Source organism: Hyaena hyaena, unplaced genomic scaffold (genome assembly GCF_003009895.1).
Source record: "Hyaena hyaena isolate Hyena2069 unplaced genomic scaffold, ASM300989v1 scaffold_470, whole genome shotgun sequence".
In the NCBI taxonomy this organism is placed as follows: domain Eukaryota; kingdom Metazoa; phylum Chordata; class Mammalia; order Carnivora; family Hyaenidae; genus Hyaena; species Hyaena hyaena.
The window spans coordinates 186,890-207,731 of NW_024081101.1; the positions used below are offsets into that span (position 1 = coordinate 186,890).

Sequence of the window (20,842 nt, forward strand, 5' to 3'; positions counted from 1 at the left end):
TAGAACTCCCTTATGACCCAGCAATAGCACTGCTAGGAATTTACCCAAGGGATACAGAAATGCTGAGGCATAGGAGCACATGTACCCCAATGTTCATAGCAGCACTCTCCACAATAGCTAAAACATGGAAAGAGCCTAAGTGTCCATCAACAGATGAATGGATCAAGAAGATGTGGTTTATCTATACCATGGAATACTACATGGCAATGAGAAACAATGAAATCTGAATGTCTTTTAAAAGAACTGCTACATGTTTAGGGACTAATCTCCTCAATAAATTCCAATTAAGTAGATAATAAATCTAGTTTTAACATAGTATGAGTTCCATACTCTGATAATTACCTATATGTAAAATCATATCAGTGAATTGCAGGGATAATTTACTGTTAAAAATAATTATACTGTGATCCAAGATCATTAACACTTTTGCATATATCTTAGTGTGAGGAGGACAATTTATGCAGTAAGTACAACAAAAGCAGAAACTGTATAATTATTAAAGAATCAAGTAAACACATCTTAGATATTTTTTAAAAAAACTGTGTGGTACAAAGCTGAGTTCTAAACCTTTAACAGTTCTGAGTAAATAACAATAGCCTAATGGGCAAAAATAGAATTATTAAAGATTATTAGAATGTTCATTTGTTTATTAAGAATGATTCCATGAAGAACCAGATAACATTCTTAAGTGCCAAGGAATATAAAATTTTAACTATCACAATCTGTTGAACCATATTTATTCACTCTTTCAAACAAATATTCGTTGACTACTGTATGCATGGTACTATATATGGATTCAAAGTAAAATATAAAGGAGGGTAATAATAGTCCCCGTTTGTGGTAATTGGCGATGAGAAAAATTTATGTGGGTAACATTAAGGCATCTACCAAAAGAATGTACTGTATTTTGCTGGCTGAAGTGGAAAGATTCTGGGGAAGCTAGAAATACAATTGGTGGGAGAAGAATATTGAAGATCATAAGTAGTTAGTTGTGTTTTATTTTGGGGGTAATTGGAGTTACCAAGATGTCAGATCTGGAAGGTCAGCAAAGAAGCCAGCCACATTTTAGATATATTAATTTGATGAGGATTAATTAAAAAAGGGACAAGTCTCACCACATGGAGGTATATGGTGTAGGTTATGGAGTTGGCAGTTAGAATGATTGGGAAATAACTGAAATTGTCACGACCCCAATAGTATAATGCAATATTAATAAAGAAGAGACAAGGTAAGAGAGCAGAGATTGACAGAAATAGGGCAATCACTTGGTAAATTTTGTTTTAAAGAGGAAGATGAGAAGGTAATATTTGTTATATTCTTTTAGATGATGTTTATTGTGGGATTTTTTTTAACCAAAAGCGCATGATCACCATTTCCACCCCCACCACCACTGCCACCTTCATCACCATCACCATCTACACTACCACTGTCTCCACCACCATCTCTACGACCTCTGTCACCTCTACTACATCCACCCCTAATCCTTCAGTGTCCACCATAACCAAATGGCAAGAATAACAGCTACTGCATTCGCTGAATTCTTACTACCCTACAGTTACTGTATCAAATGCTTCTCATTTAATCCTTAGTATTTTATAAAGTGAGGATAGTAGATATGAGGCACAGATACTAGGTAATTTTCCTGGGATCTTAAGCTCATAGTTAAAACAAGCAGGTTTCAAACATGACTAATTCTGGTTCCAAAGTCCATGCTTTTCCCAATATTTGCCACTCCTTTAGATATACAGGCAAGAAATTATAAGAAGTAAAATATTTGTACAATGTAAAAGTAGGTGTCGTTAAACAGAGGAAACAACTGTTTGCATTTGATTAAAAAATACTGAGACACTGACAAGATGCCTCAATACAATGTACGTAGATGACTAGACACAAGTAAACTATATAGTTTCAAAGATATAAACATGAAATTTAAGAGAGAGTCAGATATGGAGCTATAAGTAAAATCGCAGGGTCATTCACTTAGTGTCAGACTTGAATCAACATAAAAAGAGAATTCAAATGACACCAAAAAAGCAAAAAAAAAAAAAAATACATTTATGAGCTACTACCATAGTACGTAGGCAAAAGGTAGAAAACAGGTCAGGTGCAGACCCAGTTGTGTGTCAGAGAAACTAAAAAAGGAGGTCATTTGTAAAAGATGAGCATTCAATAGATTTTCAAGACTACAGCCTTGAAAGTTATGTGATAGGGGTTATCACATGGGACACGAGATGGACATGAGCTATCATGAAGCTTTCACTCATGTTTGCATAAAGCCTCTTGAACCATTACACTATCTTAAGCAGTTGTCATCCTGTAGACAATGATCACTTATTGAATTTAAACGTCCTAAATGTTCACTTGTGACTGCTCTTTGTTCACTATAGATTTATCAATCTAGAATCTTATATAAAGCATCCATGGTACGGTACTGTCCAAATCTGGACATATGTGAGATTGACAGTTGGTCTTACATATAATTATGATGTCACAAAAGGTATGATCTTGAATGGATTTAGGGAAACAAAGATATAAGATCACCATAGTCATTTATCTACTGAAGAAACATTTTCCTAGCCAGTCTAGCTTCTGTAGTAGGCTACCTCACTTGAAATTCTGGCTCAGATACTCTGTAGTGGTATATAACAGTAATATTAGCCATACTTATCTTGTAGAGTAACTGTGAAGAATAAACGTGCTATGCAGAGAAAGCATTTAATCTAGCGCTGAGCACACAATAAAATCATCAGTAAGCGTTAACTTTTATTTAAGTCATATATTCTTTATGTTCCCAATAGGTCATCTCATTTCAGGCACTCATAAAAAACGCTGAGAGGGTGAGATGCAAAGAGAATTTAGGAGACAAAGTATTTCACCACTAGCCACACTTTCCTGAAAACAAAAAGTCATCAGAACATATTTTCCTTAACCAAATCACATTTACCAAACAGAAGCCAAGAATATACTTGTCAGGAGCCAGGAGAGAAACTGACATGAATCAATTTGCTCTGCTAATTTCTGTATTAGTAGAATGCTGAACACATTAGGAGGGTAAAACAACTAGGTTTCCATACTGTTCTGCTTGGAAAATTGGTGAAGAGCTGTTGAGTTGTTGCAAAGGATCCATAAATCCATGTCCCCACTAAGCACTGTCTGCAGACACATATTTCACATGATGTGAAATTCATACCCATGCTTTTGGGTTAATAAAAAGCAGATTCATTAAGATCTTCACATATTTGTTTCTGCCATTAAGTTTTTTTTCCTCTATCAATGTTAACTTTTCAGCTACCATCAGGAGTAGAATCCTCGAAAGCTGTTGGCCCAAATAGAATGCTAATACTGAAAGATTCAAAGAACTATTTGACTGGAATGAGAGTCAGCAAACTTCTTCTGTAAGGGGCAGATAGTAAATATTTTAGGCTTTGTGTGCCATATAGTCTCTGTGACAATCACCCAACCCTGCTCTTGTAATGTTAAAGCAACACAGATGATATATAAATAAATGATTGTGGCTTTGTTTCAATAAAACCTTGTTTATGGACACTGTCATTGGACTTTCATATAATTTTCACATGTCACGAGATACTGTTCTTCTTTTGATTATTTTCAACCATTTAAAAATATAAAAGGAATTCTTAGCTCATTAGCCATAGAAACACTGGAAGCAAGGTAAATCTAGTCTGCTGGCTTGAGTTTGCTGACCACTGCATGAGAGGATCCACCCAGCCACGTAGATCCCACCAGTTGGAAAAGCCTAGCAGCTCACTGTGGAATTATGACAGCAGGTTACAAATTACGGGTTAAAAGAGAAGTACTGAAAGTCCCAAATAATATACTTGAGTAACTTCTCTAGGTGTTTTTTTTTTCTTTTCCCTAAAGCATCTGACATGCTATTTTTAGGTATGTGTTCCTCTCCTCATACTTCTATACCCTTGTATACATAAATTCTAATGTCAAATGTTCCACGCGATCCTAAACATATGTTGCTTAGAAACATAAGGCAGATTTTAATGTTCTTTCTTAATCTTAGAATGATAATAATTGGAGTAAAAAAGAAACGGTACCATTTTTTATGACTTTCATGGTAGTTTTGCATTTCTGAGATTTTATTCTCATCATTTTAATATACCCATGGATGTACATAATACCTAGCTTATCTACAATGTCTAGTTGAAAATATCTACCAAAAGATCAGCTAAAAATTCTAACACCTTCAAGATAAGACTTTATAAATATCAAAGAACAGGAAATCTATTCTGTAATTACTCCTGATTTAGGATGTGCAGATTGAGACATTATGTTCTCATAAACTAGCAGAATGGAGCTTGTCTATTATAGGTGTACTTCTTCATGAAAATGTACTTTCCATTACTGGAAAAAAATACATTTAATGCAAAAGTAGGCACTGAACAAGCAGGCTTTTTGTAAGAAAAAAGAAAGAGAGAGAGAGAGAGAGAGAGAGAGAGAGAAAGGAAGGAAGGAAGGAAGGAAGGAAGGAAGGAAGGAAGGAAGGAAGGAAAGAAGGAAGGAAGGAAGGAAGGAACTTTTAGGATAAAATGAGTCCGTGGCAGTTCATGACCCATAGTTTCTTCTTTTAATCCTGAAAATATTATTTCTATTAAGCATTCAGTTTTTGTTGGGATGCTGATTCCCTGGGCAAATTTTAAAATTCACTGCACAATTTTTCTAACTTAACTGACATTACAGGCACCTGAGGCTTCTGGAAATATTGTTTAAGTAAACACACTGCCATCCAACAGCTATAGAGTTTTCCTGCTTAACAATTACTTTTTGCTTCAGGATAAAGCCATGAGTAAGAGCCTCTCACCTTTTCCTAATTTCGGAATCCACAATAATCTGCCTCTTCTTTTGGGGAGGTGGCGGTGGCAGTTCCTCTTGGGCATGCTTTACCAGAATTTGTTCCCTCGTGGTCACCATAGTTACTGTTTCCATTACAGTTGTCTGTGTTAGTGATGGCTGAGTGGTGGTGACAGCCTGCGAAATCTGGGAGAAGTATTGAAACAGAGGTTACACATTGCTTGAGAGACTTCAGTAAGGACTGCACAGAGAATCGAAGGAAAATAATGAGAAACTGTTCCTGCATGTTGGTAAATTGGCCTTCAGATCAAAATAGCACCATACTGAACCAAAATCAAATTGTTTTATCTGACTTAAGTTATGTTGACTTAAATCACAAAGGGAAGTAATCTCAAAACCGGAAGTAACCTTAGTGTCTCTTCAATGTATTAGTCATGCTATGGGAAATAAAGGGAGATGGGGGGCAAAGGAGTAAAATGTAGGGTGTCACTCTGACATTTAATTAAACATGCCGTTTACAGTGCTTACCACATTAATATAAACTTTATAAGGTAGACCAGCACCAACTTCATTGCCTCAGCATACCACAGATGCTTATTAGTGTGGTGAGTGCATCTTTGATTATCATATATACTAATTAGTTATAATCCATACCTTTTTAGATAAAATTACTTGAACTTTACAAAAAAATTACTTTCTAATCAAATAAGTGAAATGCCCTTTAAAACTACAATAAAAGGTTAACATCAAGTATCTATTAATCCAAAAGCATATTTAAACTAAAACACACACTACCCTTGTTTAATTAGTTAGTTAAAATATTTCAGTTTCCAAAGTTAGCATTAAAGATACTTCTTGGTTTAGAATCACACTAACTTTGTGTTTAGACTTAAAAAAGAAACCTATCTATTAAGCATAGACTATCACTCTTTGGAATAATATGGTTTGTGATGAGAAGCCATCACCTCAGTAGAAGGCCAGTACCAGACTAGCTGTGTAATGGGGAGATACTCTCCCTTCCTTCCCTAACCATCAACTCTCTCTCTCACAGTCTTCCTGTTATTAGAACTGAATAGTTATCTCTTAGATGTTCATCATTATTACTCTTCAAGTAATCCAAATCATTTGGAAGGTGAATTTATAAGGAGACCAAAAGAGGCCTTCATTAGATCCATTTCTAAGTACTTGATATGCACAGAGCTAGGGATCTGGCTGAAGTCAAGATTAGTTTGACTAATATTCCTGACTTCGCCACGAGGTATGGAAAGGGTTTGGGACAACCTCCCTGCCTCACACATGACTGATTCCTTCAATGAGAGGCAATCAGGGAAACCTCAGCATCTTCTTATTGCAGCTTCCAAAGAGGCAACTGACAGTGATGGAATGAAATCTTTTGTCACGGCATCTTGTATAAAAATTCCTTTTGACAAATACATTATAGAAATGTTACCCTTACATATGTCAAGGCCTTAGAGACTTCCATTTTGGTAGCCTAGTTGCTTTTTTTTTTTTAAGGACATTAAGAAATACTGAGCTTCTGCATGTGTCAAACACTGGTTTTATCTTCTTTAAGAACTGTATGGACTCATTATTTAGAATCCATCACTGAGTCTCAAACAATACTTATACAGTCCATTGACAAGTTACACCAAAATGAAAGCAGAGAGTAACATGGCTGTCAAAAAAAAAAAAAAAAATCCTTAAAATAGAACCTCAAACCTAACTGCACTCAACACAAAATGATCATTACATAATCAAATTAAGTTTACCTTTAACAAATAAAAAAAAATGTAGTTTTTAAGGAGGATTCCAAGAGCATTTAATTATTTCAGAGTAGTATTTTTTAACCGTGAGCAAATTTTTTTGCATACCATGATGGCTTGAAAAGAATATTGTTAAGGGGGAAATTTTAATTTTATATGTTAGGCACCAGAATGCAGAAATTCTGAAAATGCAAACCTATTGTTTACAATTGTATCTAGTGTTGTGAAACATTTGTGCTACTGAATATCTGGCTGTGGAGTTAATTTCTATAATGTTATAATATCTTCTCATTGATACTTATGAAATTGGAAAGAAGTACCCATGGAGGGGAGGGTAAAGAGAAATGGCAACAGCATATACTATGAAAAGACAATTAGGAATATGGCAAACTTTCTAAGACAGAAAAAATAATCTAATGAAATAATAGCGAGACATAAATCTGTAATTGTTTTACACTATAATCATTACTCTACTATAACTGAAAATACTCCTCCATTTCCTCCGGGATGGAAAAGAACAACAACTGTGCACTGACCTTGTAGCTACAGGATATAATTTGTTATATATGACAAATTAATAGTAACTTTTAAAACCTATCCATATAATCAGAATAAAAACTAAACGGTCGTCTACTAAATTTCCCCATGGCTTTTAGTTTATTGACTGTAAACACTTAATTATGTGTTAGAATCATTAGAAATACAGACAGGAAGGGATTAAGGAGGTCATTTAGTATAACTTACACTTATTATAGAATTTTTTACTCCCAGAAGGAGACAACTCCTTTCTTATTATGGCAGCAAATTTTTCCCATTAGCAAAGTTTTACACCTAATGGAAGCCTGTCTTAGTATGACTTGGTTCATTTAAAGTTTGTTTGGAACCCTGAACCGACACAGAGTAAGCTGAGTATTGTTCCTAACTGACAGTCTTAAAGACCTGAAGACTGATAATTATGACTCTAATAAATCTTATTTCCAAGTTTTAAAATACCGGGGCGCCTGGGTGGCTCAGTCGGTTAAGCATCCGACTTCGGCTCAGGTCATGATCTCATAGTTTGTGGGTTCGAGCCCTGTGTCAGGCTCTGTGCTGACAGCTCAGAGCCTGGAGCCTGCTTCTGATTCTGTACTTCCCTCTCTCACTGACACCCCCTGCTCACGCTGTCGCTCGCTCTCTCTCTCTCTCTCAGAAATAAATAAAACATTTAAAAAAAAATACCAAGTATGGGCTAGAGTTAGGTTTAATCTGATTGGTGCTCCCAAACTTAGGTTTCTTATCTTTGGACCTCATATTTAATCAAAACAATCTAAAATTATATGACTTACTCAGGAGCTGAATCACATTTTAATTAAATTCCAACATATATTCTTTACGTATCATTACAGAACATTCAGAAATGCATAAAATGGAATCTAGATTTGTAGGGATCTTACAGCATAGTAGTGAAGGTGACAAACACACAAACAATTGTGAGACAAGTAATTACACGCACTGAACATACAATAATCAATGTAGTTTCTTTTGAAATGTTATATAAATAAATTTTAAATGTTACATAAATAAATTTCCCTCAGCCGGTATCCTCATATTTAAATCTATTTGATGCTAGAGATTGCATATAACATTTATCTCTGTTCACAGGATAAGCATAATGGTAAAATGGTAAAAGAGAAACAACCTAATGTCAGGAGGTACTGGCTTAAATAAATTATAGCATATGCACATGATAGAGTGACTGTAGATGTGTCAAATATTTTCAATGTCATTGTACAATGTTTATGCTATAGTCCTCAGTGAGCAATGCAAAATATAACTGTCAGTACTTATGTTTTCATAGAGAAAGCACAGATAATTTCTATCGTAGACTATATATTTCTATATTCTTTTCTTTTTTCTGACTTTCTACAATAAAACATTTTCTGCAAAATGTTGCTTTTGCGGGCAGAAAAAAAATTCAGAACTTTTCTGTTCAAATGGTTGTTTCAGGAAAACAGTGTGGAGGTTCCTCAAAAACTTAACAATAGAACTCCCCTATGACCCAGCAGTAGCACTCCTAGGAATTTACCCAAGGGATACAGGAGTGCTGATGCATAGGGGCACATGGACCCCAATGTTCAAAGCAGCACTCTCAACAATAGCCAAAACATGGAAAGAGCCTAAGTGTCCATCAAAGGACAAATGGATCAGGATGATGTGGTTTATCTACACGATGGAATACTACATGGCAATGAGAAAGAATGAAATCTGGTCACGTGTAGCAACATGGATGGACCTTGAGGGTGTTAATGCTGAGCGAAATAAGTCAGGCAGGGAAGGACAGCTACCATATCTTTGCACATATAGGAGGATTAGGAGGAACTTAACGGAGAACCATGGGGGAGAAGAAGGGGGGAAATAGTGGGGGAGATGGAGAGAGGCAAACCATGAGAGACTCTTGAATGCTGAGAACAAACTGAGGGCTGATGGGTGTGGGGGGAGGGGAAGAGGGGTGATGGGCGTGGAGGAGGGCACTTGTTGGGATGAGCACTGGGTGTTATATGGAAACCAACTTGACAAAAAACTATTTGTAAAAAAAAAAATAAGTCTATCATTCTGATGTATCTTTAGAACTATGGAATGATGTCATCCAAATATATTAAAACAACTAAATATTAGGAAAAGTGAAAATCTACTAAGAATGACGTAAGGTCTCCATTAAAATGCTAAAGAGAGCAGGGTCAAAATTAGTATATAACATAGTTTGCATTATATTCTTTTATTTTTATTTTTTTTAATTTCTGAGAGAGAGAGAGAGGCACCATGAGCGGGGGAGGGTCAGAGAGAGAGGGGGATACAGAATCTGAAGCAGGCTCCAGGCTCTGAGCTAGCTATCAGCACAGAGCCCAATGCAGGGCTCGAACCCACAAACCGTGAGATCATGACCTGAGATCATGACCTGGACGCTCACCTGACTAAGCCACCCAGGAGCCCCAAGGTAAGTGTATTCTTAATCCTCTTTACTTATTTCACCCATCCCTCCTACACTTCCATTTTGATTATTAGTATATTGGAAATGACTTTCAAATGTTGCCATGACAATAAAATGTATTTGTTTTTAAACAGTATTGCCTTGATCTGTCAGTCAGCCAGTAAAAATGGCAAAGACTTCGTTTAGACTTCTTACACGGATTAAAAGTCAGGGGTCTTTGAGGCAGGCCCAACAATTCTCAAATGCCAGGTCAACAGTTGGCATATGATAGCATTTAGGGTAGGTTCATTTGTCTCTCAGAACCTTGATTTCTTTTCTTCATATGTAAAATAGAAATGGTAACCTATCTTCACAAGGCCACTGCAAACAGGGCCAGCTTCACGAGTATACAACTTATGGTGTCACCCAGGTTCTCTCACTCAAAGAACTCCATGCTTGGCTTCATGTTCTGCTGCCAGACTCTTGACATTCTTAATAATATTTGAACAAGAAGCCCTGAATTTTCATTTTCCACTGGGCCTCACAAATTATGTAACCAAACCTTAGTTTCAAGAATTAAACTATGTAACGTCTGAACACAGAAAGTGCTCTCTCAATACATATTCGTAATTGCAGCTAGCTTTTCTAAATGTTCATAGAAAATTTTTAAAAATTCTCTATTGAAACTTCTCCCTCATATGTTAATTTCCAAAAGTTACATTTTCCCTTTGTGAGAAAAACTAGAAGAGCGTTTACTCAGTCTCTTGATAGTTCTAGGGTATACAGCTTCCTGCAGTAAGGTTGTACAATTTTGGTAGTTCTGGAGGAATCAAAGTACTCTCAAACAATAAAATTCTTGCCAGCTTCTCTTCCATGTGTCTAAAATGCACATATGGATGCAAAATGTATGTATATCCAAGCATATTTAAAGAATATAAAAGGGGATACAATGAAAGGACACATTTCAAACACTCTCTCCATTTTCTTAGGGGTAGCTAGTTGTAGTTACCACCTGCTCTCACATTTTAAATTAACTTTGTTGGTGCCTTTTTTTTTTTTCGGCTGCATTCTTAATTGCATCTTTGATTCTTCCATTTAACTATTTAGATATTCTTGCCTTTTTAAGTTCTTTGGGGTTACAGAGTTCTACTTACTGCATTGTGAGATATCCTACTATTTGAACATTTAAAGAAATTTACTAAAAGATTCAAGTTACAAAGAACCAGTTACCCACTTTATCTTATCATTTTCATTATTAAAATACTAACGCATGTAATAATACCTACCAATTACAAAGCTCTTTGCATGTCCCAGGCTTTATGCTAAGAGCTTTTCATTAATTATCTTATTGAAAATACTTAGAATAGTACATCCAATGAAGGCTTATTAAATGATGGGTGCCATTACCTTATGGCATTAAGAGTAATAATAATATTATTCCCATTTTACAGGTAAGAGGTAAAATTTCGAGGCAGACACAGCTTGTAAGTGGCAGAACAGAAATGTAAATCCAAGTCTCAATGCTCACTTACTGCTATACCTGCTCAGATTTCTGAATGGTGATTTTCCTAAAAGAGGAGTATGTGTTTATATATACACACGTACATATATAAAATCAGAAGATGACTGAAAATGAACACAATGCCTTTCAGCTCCTGATAAACTAAATCTGGGGAAAATCGATCAAATTAAATACACCTGAAATTTTTTTAAAAATTATAATCAGGTTGACAACTGTGGATCAGAGTTTTTTGCTGTGTCATTTTTATATACATAACTTTAGAGTGATTAATTTACTTTTAATAGGTATGGAAAAATTGTAGTTCTACAGTTTAAAATGTACTGCATAATCATAGCAACAGCTTTAACTGATAATTGGTAGCCAGGCTTAAAACCATCTCCATAGGCACAGTAGCACAAGGCTCAAAAATCTGATGGTGTAAGGATTTACAATTCAAAGCAACAGAAAGAATTTTATATGCTGAGCTTTGTTAGAAACTTGGGGTAGAAAACATGAGGTGCTCACAAAGGAAGCTGCGTGATTAATCAAAAGGCTATAAAATGCTCTATCCCATGAACAAGTGCAGAGGAATTACCATCGCTAAGGGGCGCATAAAAGGAGTACCAAAGGTCATGAGAGTGGCATGATAACTAAATTATATTTATTTATTTTTAATGTTTATTTAATTTTGAGAGAGACAGAGCATGAGTGGGGGAGGGCAGAGAGAGAGGGAGACACAGAATGTGAAGCAGACTTCAGGCTCTGAGCTGTCAGCACAGAGCCCAAAGTGGGGCTCAAACCTATGAAACGGTGAGATCATGATCTGAGATAAGGTCGGACACCCAAATGACTCAGCCACTGAGGCATCCCTAAATTTAATTATTAATTATTGTCTTGTTTTGATACTGCTAATAAGGCAATATAACATTTTGAAAAGATAAAACATCAGAATCATGAACACATTTATTTTTTGGAATGTTTTATTTATTTCTAGCAGAGAGAGAGAGACAGCGTGAGCAGGGGAGGGTCAGAGAGAGAGGGAGTCACAGACTGAAACAGGCTCCAGGCTCCGAGCTGGCAGTCAGCACAGAGCATGACGCTGGGCTCGAACCCACGAACCGCGAGATCATGACCTAAGCGAAAGTTGGATGCTTAACCGACTAAGCCACCCAGGCACCTCTCATGAACACATTTAGAGTTCGAACTAAAAAGACATCAAAGAAAGAAGTAATTCCATTTGAAATAAAATATTATATAATAACTAAGAAGGCTTAATTATTAATTAAAAGGCTTATTCTATAAAACTGTGCAATTTCATGTGTTTTGTCCTTCACTCCATATTGTATTTTATACAAATTATCAAGAAGAAGAGATTCATGTTGGATTCAGGATTCATATAAACACCGATTTTGAGCAACCATGTGAATTAAGTGCATCTGCAAAATTCAAAAAGCCATGAAATTTATTTTTTCTGATCCACCTGACCTTCCTCTACATACCATCTGAAATGAAGAAATGAAACACATTCTTTGACTATAGATGCAGATAATCAAGTATACACTGAGGGGAAACTTACATTTTTCTTTATGTGTTATTTCATTTACTGTCTGTAGAGAATAGATGAATCATATAGATATGATTATTTTATTTTCAGAGTATCTTATTTAAAAAATTTTTAGTGTTTATGACAGAAAGAGACAGACCATAAGTGGGGGAGGGGCAGAGAGAGAGGGAGACATAGAATCCCAAGCAGGCTTCAGGCTCTGAGCTGTTGGCACAGAGCCTGATGTCGGGCTCGAACCCACGAACCATGAGATCATGACCTGAGTCAAAGTCGAACATTTAACCAACTGAGGTACCCAGATGCCCCTATTTTCAGGGTATCTTACATACTCGAGATGAGTTAAATATACTCATTTCAGAAGTCTATCTTCTTTTTACAGGAAGAGAATTGTATTTGCATTATCATCTTCCAGCTGACACAAAGATCGATATAGCAGGGATAGTTGGAAACTCTTCACTAATTACTCAAGAGTGTTATATACAATTTCAAACAAAGAGAAACATATCACATGCATTTAGAACTGGAAGGATACTGTGGAAATCATCCTAGCCCAAACTTCCCTTTTTATAAATAAGGAATGAGAGATTCCAAAAGTTAACTCAGCTCTTGTCTCTTAAATTTTCAATGCCTACAATTTTATATCATTGTAAATAATGAATTTATAACATAAAAACTATTACACTGATAGACAAGGCCCTTTCTCAAACACCTACTTTAATAGGAGGTAGGAAAAGGATACAGTTCATTTCCCAAGTTATTTTAGGTATAATTTTACAATTTTTTAATAAAACCTTTAACCTAAGCAATTAACTAAAATATGCTCTAAAATTAAAGATGGTTAGTCTATGAATTTAGGTAGTCCTTCAATAATATAGAAACCTAAAATAAGTGAAGGGATTTTATTTTAATTCTAAGTGTTATAAAACAATTTTTTTAAAATGGCATCAGGTTGATTAGCTTGGAGAACTTTCGCGAACCAGTGAAAAGGGTGGTCAATGGAAAGGCCTTAGAGTACTATACAAATTATTGGCAAAAAGAAAAGAGGTAAACCAATTGTAACTACATCTTCAGCATCAATAGATCTACAAACTAATGCTTTGAAAATGGGCACAGTCAGAATGTGCATGTAAAATATTTTGTGGAGAGTAAAATGAGGGAACTCTAAAAAATGAGAATGAACTCAAAAAAGAAAGGTAAATAGAGAAATGTTCATCTTAATCCTCTTGTATGCCCCCAGTAGCATTTCTGATATTCTTAAAAATACTGGCTCATTATATTCAACCACATTTTACACTATTCATATGTCTGGCATGAGTTTTAAAATTCCCAGCAGGAGAAAATGTTATAGAATAGATATATACATATATAATGATCACATAATCAATTTGGACATCTGTAACTATAGATACAGAAATATATAGCATCAACATGTATTCTCATGTACAAGGAGAGGAGAATTCTGGGTACATTAATTTTATCTTTAAGATATTTGTGCTTATAGTTCAGAACATTGCAAATATGGTCAATAGAAATACAGCAAAATATTCACAAAACGGGAATGATACGTATAAACTTACTTGTATCATAAAATGTCCCTTACTTCTGGCAAAGAAGATAATTTACTCTGCTAAAAAACATGACAAAGCTATAGAATTTTTAGATGGATCTAGATATATTCTTACATTTAAACACCTAATGCCAAGTTTATTATAAATTACCATAATACATTATAAAGCACATGAATATTAAACCCGTTCCACACGATGTATGATTTCAGTTAAATGGGGAAAATAATGTTTCAAATCACTAAAATTATGTGTAAGTTTAAATTATTAACTATAATGAATTTCTGACTATCATATTCCCTAATTATAATCAAGATAAAAATACATTCATCAGGGTTACAGCTTTTAGAAAAAAAAAAAAAAGACTGTGTAAATTTCAAGAAGCAGATTTATAAAAAATGTAGAGAACACATAGGGCCATTTGAGTATTTCAGTAAGTCAATCCAGAGTTTATTTGATTTGTTCTCTTTTCTCATCTTAAGCTTCCATATAGCAAGGGTTATTATTCTTCCTAACTTTGGGAAACAGAAAGTATGTGTTTTCTTATGCTGCCTTCTCATCAACTTAAGCATCCTCAGCATGTGTCCCGGCATTAGTCAAGCCAGCCTTGACTCTGAAATGCAAGAGAACAGCCTCACAGTTTATTTTTTTCCCATATTTTGATCTCTTGCCATGCTACTATTTCTTAAGGTCAAAATCCCTCAAAGCTCTGACCTGAATAGCAGTCAAACATTCGGGCACACAGTGTCCCTTATGTGAGCACAATCGGATGCCCTGTCACCTCAGTCACAATTCCTATATCCTTCTGGATGTTAACCATTACCAGATTTTCCTCATTCCTTAAACTGATCTTTAATCCTAAACAGGATTTTTCGAAGGCTGAGTATATCATATCATTAATGGGACTGATTCTCACATCTCCACTCCTGCAAACATGCTGGAAAGTGTGCATACAAGAGAGCTTTGTTCTTCAAAGTCACAACCTCACCCTCCACATTCTTAGACTTCTTCCCATGTTCTTTCAATCAAGCTCAATTTTAGATGCAAGAAAAAAAATTCAAGGGCTCTTTTAGTTATAAGATGCTATTCATGGCTTGCTCTATCTTCCTTTCAATTTCTTTGTCCTTGGGTACCTTCATTTTTATTTTTGTTAGAATCCTAACTCAACCCAGCAATGATCTGGACTGGGCCTCTGATAGTTATTCTTGGGGAAAAAGCAACAAACAAAACCAGAAATCAAAGTGTAGAAAGCTGAAGCTTAGTGTTCTAAAAAGTAACTTGCTTAATATATCTGCTTCTGATCTGGTATAGATCTGGTATAGTAATGCATAAATGTTTGAAAATAAAGATTAAAAATAACATAGTGAACCACAACAAGCCATCGAGACTCACTGAACAGTATCCCTTGTATATATTAAGAACACCAGTGGTTTTCCCCTCCAAAATGCCCTCATGTCTGTGACTTTATTTTATTGGCAAAAAACAGTAGATACATGCTGTTCTGTATATTGGACATCATTTTATAAAGAACTGTATAAACCAGAACTAGTGTTTTTTTTTTATTATAGATTTTGAAAATTTCAAACATAGGAAGGTGAGTAATGACCCTAGGCAGAAGACTTATAATTTTAGGCCATTAAAAGTAAAATTACTAAGGTTTATTGTTTTGTTTTGTTTTTTTACCAACTAGTGTAAAAAATGATATGCACAACACTTTTTTAGAAAGTAGGCTCATTCCAAGGAGGTAAGTATATTTAAACACTGCATTGCTAGGAAGGTCTCCATTCTCCCCATTTCTGGCAGGACTGTGGAAATAAACCACAACATGGGGATTGGTACGCATGTCACTGTCTTGTTAACTCAATGTTTTGTAAAAATATGGTCTGCAGACTATATCAAAGGCTGCATGCAGATTGCTGGTTTACTGAGCAAGATTTTCTGAGCATGAAATCTAGGACTATGAATTTTAATCAGTTTCCCAGGTGATTATTATGTAGACTCAAGTTTGAAAACCACTGGATATAGTACAAGTGAACAAGAACGTGACCTACTGTTAACAGTTACATCTCCATAAACATACCCCTTTAAAGGAATGTATTCCTAAATAATTTTCTTTATAAGGCAATGCCAATCCTTCTTAACATGGTAACTGACCATTTTACAGCAGCAATAATCTATGGAAACAATGGGTACATATTGGAATGATATCACTGTTGGTTTAAAAAGTATCAAATTCTCTAGTATCTCATGTATTTGTTACATAAATTCCAGTGCTAATGCAAAGTATCTATCGCCAGATCATATATAATAATAAGAATCATGATGTGGTTATAAAATCGCTATTCAATCAAGCAATTGCTAGAAATGTATTCAGTGGAAAACACATGGAATTTTTCCTAATGCCCAAAGTGCACAGGAAATGATTACAATATATATCCTTTCAAATTTAAATTTTTAAGTATGAATTTAACTTCAAAGGAAGTTTGAACTGTGACTGAAAATCGTATACACTGCCTGGTCATATTTTCTTAAATTATATTTCTGGAAGCAATACTTTAAACTTCATTTTATCTTTCAACAAACATTTCTAAGTGCTACTTATCAAATGTGAAGTCTCAGGAAAACCAGTTCCCTGCACTGTCTCATAACAAAGGAGATCAATGCCTAAACCTACCGAATGTGGTCACTGCTTTCATAGAGACATATAGATGGTGCTTTGAGCTATGGACTATAACCGACTGGCACAAGTTAGCTTCTATAATGAAAAATAATATGGCAGAATATGTTAAATGCTATTATATATAATGTTAATATTTTGAGTGACTACCCACAATTCCATGATCCAGTAAGAGCAGATAATAAAAGTTTCTACTTTAAAATCGCCCCATTTCCTTTAAATTACCAAAACTTTTAAAATTCTTAACATAAAACCACATTATGACACTACAAGTATAACACAGATGCTTTCCTAATCCACAGACTGTGTGTCCCTGTTGTGAATTAACTGTTTGTGGCAGAAAGAAGAGCCAATAAACAGATCCTTACTCTTATTAAGAAAACAGTTCTCAGTAAAATCAAGGGACCTGGGCCCTAGCCATACTCCTATCACTAACTTCACTTGGATAATTCATTTTTCCTCCCTAAGTTTCATTTTTCTCACATGTAAAATGTAGGGATCAAGGAATAGCCCTCAAAGTTCTATAATCTGTGATTTGGGGTTAGGTTGTGGTGACACAGTCCCCTAGCACTCTGTCAAACTGCTCTAAGTCACTCAGATCCTCATCCCCACTGAATTGGGGAATTACACTCTGAGGCAAGAACTAGTTCACTCAATCAGCACTCACTCCTTCACCTCTCCCCCACATTCTCCACTATCAAGACAAGCAAGAAAGCCATGTTTTTTATTCAAATGACTACTTGGCAAGGACTAACACAGTGATATCTTTTGTAGGCTTATAATACTGCTGTCTTATATGACGATTTCAAGAATCTCGAGGATGACTGATTACAGGGTAATTCATTAGGATCACTAACCTGTGAAGAACTTTTTTCAAGTTTTTGGACTAAGTTATCCCAGCGCTGGGCAAAGTTGTCCAGCCAGGCTTCCATCTTTTGGGCTACCAATGTGTCTTTCAGTGTTGACAGAAGATCTTGGTTGAGTGAGCAGAGTTTGTCCATGGTTTGTTTTTTCTTTTCTAAATCTGTTTTTAAAACCTGTTAAAACAGGAAAGAATACACAATAAGCCTCAATGACACTTTATAAAACACTATACTTCAAATTGCTTTTGTGTGTAGCTTTTCACTTGTCTAGGTACAAAAAGACTATAATCATGCCTGCAAAGGAGCAAGAGCCACTAAGAATGTAAGTAGAAGATTATAATCCAAATAATCTTCCCAAGACACTTGAAGAGAAAAAAAAAATGAAAGTCAGATGTAGAATAAACACTTAGGAGAGAAACTTAAGAGCTACTTAGAAATATTCGAGGAACTTACAACTAAAGAGTGGTGTTACTCAAAGGGCAGTTTACTGACTTTTAAATTTTTTTAGTATCTGTTAATCAATTAACATTTGGCTATCTGAGTAATTATCCTCTAAAGCAAATTTTAAAGCCCATTAAGTAATAGAACTAAGCAATTGAGTGTGACATAAATCCTTTGGAATCACTTTATATGCTTTCTAAGTCCATACGTGTTTTATGGAGTAATTTTTATAACATTTATATTTTCAAAGTTCTTGTGAGTTAACGGAGGGTTACACATGCCCTTTGGTGAAAATGTAATGAATAAACAAAGTGGCTTATATGAAATCAGTAGATATGGACAGCTTATTCTTTCACTTCTCCATTAAGGCCACCCTGTACTTTGGGAAAGCCAATCTCCAGCTCCCAAACACTAGCCCCGGATGTAGCATGTGAACAAACAAGAAGAAGGGAGAAAGGAGACAGTTATTTTACAGCCTCTTTGCAAACTCCTTTTCTCCATAGCGAGTACAGTGAACAGAAACTGAACAGTGAGACCTGTCTTCCCAAAACAAATGCAAATTTAAGAACCACTAATATTACACATTACAAATAAATGATCATGAAACAGATGTACCAATTGCTCATGAACTGACGTGTCATGTACACAAAGAAATCAATACACCACCCCCCATGCAAGGGACACTTTATGTAGCTCATTCTGGCATGCCACTTGCACTGATCACTCTGAACCACAGAATGCTCTGGTAGTTCATCCTTTATTCTGAAACTGATTCACCTGGTGTTCATTTATATTGGATTCCTAGTGCATGCCGCTTTTAAGGTATAAAAGCTGGTTGTGAAGTTGATTTCTAATTTTCCATCAACAATTAGGGGTTTTTTTCCCCCCACTATTCTGTCTCAGTTTGAAAGAATGCAATAAATCAAAATATGAGTTAAGATTCTAAAGATGAATTCATATCAAAATAAAACTTTCAGTGTAAGAACTTAGTAATGCATTGGCTTTATATGTTGATTTTGTTTTTTTAATTTACATGTTAGTTCTCCATTAAATTTAAATGCATTGTGGAATAGTAGTAAAACAACAGTTTATGCTACCTGCCTAGAGCTGGGACCCAAATATGAATTTGTAGATTCCTCCAATTCCTTTATGGCATCCTATCTTCTTTTTGTAGTTGCTGTTCTTTTAACTTGTGGCATGCATTTGTTTTGTTGTAAGCCATTTTAGGTTCTTTTGGGGGGAAATAAGGTTATGATAGAATTAAAGACATGCATTTAAAATTAAAAAAAAAACATGTAAATACAATCCTCTTTGGCTTACTTTCTCAGGGCTTCAGGAGCTAATTTAAATAGCTGTATGCATAGGGCTAAGGGGTACACAGTTATTTAAGCTAAATATGCAATGATTTGGAAACATTTCAGAACAAGGATCTGAGAGCTATGTTTGAAGAAGAGGAAAGAATTTGTGTTGGAAATTTATGGGTAACTTCCTGTCACTTAAACAGTTTTTCTTAGAGGATCTATAAAACTAATTGGATACCCAAAGAGGTTTAGTGGCACTTGCAACTAAGCCTTCTGTGTAAAGATTAAGCCAAATGAAAAAGGACTTGGTGAGCATCACAAAAAAAAAGGGAAAGTCAAATTACCATTAAAGAATACCTTTAGGAAAAATGGATTCAAGGTGAAGTAAAAAGATTATTATAATCAAATTGTGGAATTACTGAATCAACATATTTTTACTTAAATCCATATGACAACAGCATGGTACTAAACAAAGCTTCTAGCTAGTAAATTTTAAAGCTATATATTTTTTTAAAAGGTGAAGGCAAGTTTCTCTCTCTTCATGATCTCCTACTCTCTGAAGTAGGACTCTTCTACTACACCTAACAGAGGGAGAAGACAGGAAATCCATGGTGCTGCCGGATGCATTGAATCACGCTAATGAAGTACCTTCTCTCATCTACTCTTGACTATCAACACTTTTATTCTTGGAATTTATGTATGCACATTAAATAACTATGATTTAATTGTTATTTATTATTAGAGTATAAAAAAAGATGTCTTTCTGCATATCAAAAACTGATTATAAGTCTTTGAGTGCCAGAGAACCACATAACTCTGGAAAAGGAAGAAACTCAGGAAGAAAAAGGAAGCTCTAGAACATTTACAGATGGCAGAGGTCAGCCAGGATTTTAAAAGAAGAAATACATTTTATTTTCCAAGAGCCAAGAAGTTGGACCTATGTCCAGATAGGCAGGAAGGTACAGTCAATAAACCAGACTAGGCCAGTAATAAAGAGGGACAAGGGATAGATAAGCAGACCAAGAAGACAGAACAGACATGTTCTATCTGGTCAGTGTTAGAAGATGATTTGAAGAGCAAAAGGAATGTATCCTTACAAAAAGTCCAGGAAATCCCTGAGGGAACACCAAAATCACCTAGAAGCCTTGCTAAAATGCAGATTTCTGGGCTCTACTTCCAGGCCCTCTGAGTTAATAGGTCTGGGATGGAACCTAAGAATTTGTGTTTATAACAAGTTCCCAGGTGATGCTGATGCTCCAGTCTGGGGACCATACTTTGAGAACCATTGATTCTACTTGGATGAATTCTTTGAAGGTGGTAACAGGAGGTGAGGCCATAATATCAAGTCTTAGTACAAAAGCACTATCAGCAGGGACCTGCTGAGCCACTGTAAGTACTT

General features: G+C 35.3%; 1 protein-coding gene across 1 annotated transcript in view; it reads right to left on the reverse strand.

Moving 5' to 3' along the window:
- The window catches only part of LOC120246388 (dystrophin), a gene marked incomplete at its 3' end in the record, with an annotated part of 432,795 nt that overhangs the window by 180,419 nt on the left and 231,534 nt on the right, over window positions 1–20,842 (reverse strand). Inside the window, exons 12-13 of the mRNA XM_039253866.1 lie at window positions 17,696–17,875; window positions 4,832–5,007 (exon numbers count right to left, since the gene is read on the reverse strand). Of these exons, the coding sequence (XP_039109797.1) occupies window positions 4,832–5,007; window positions 17,696–17,875 (356 nt within the window). The remainder of the gene's footprint in view (window positions 1–4,831; window positions 5,008–17,695; window positions 17,876–20,842) is intronic.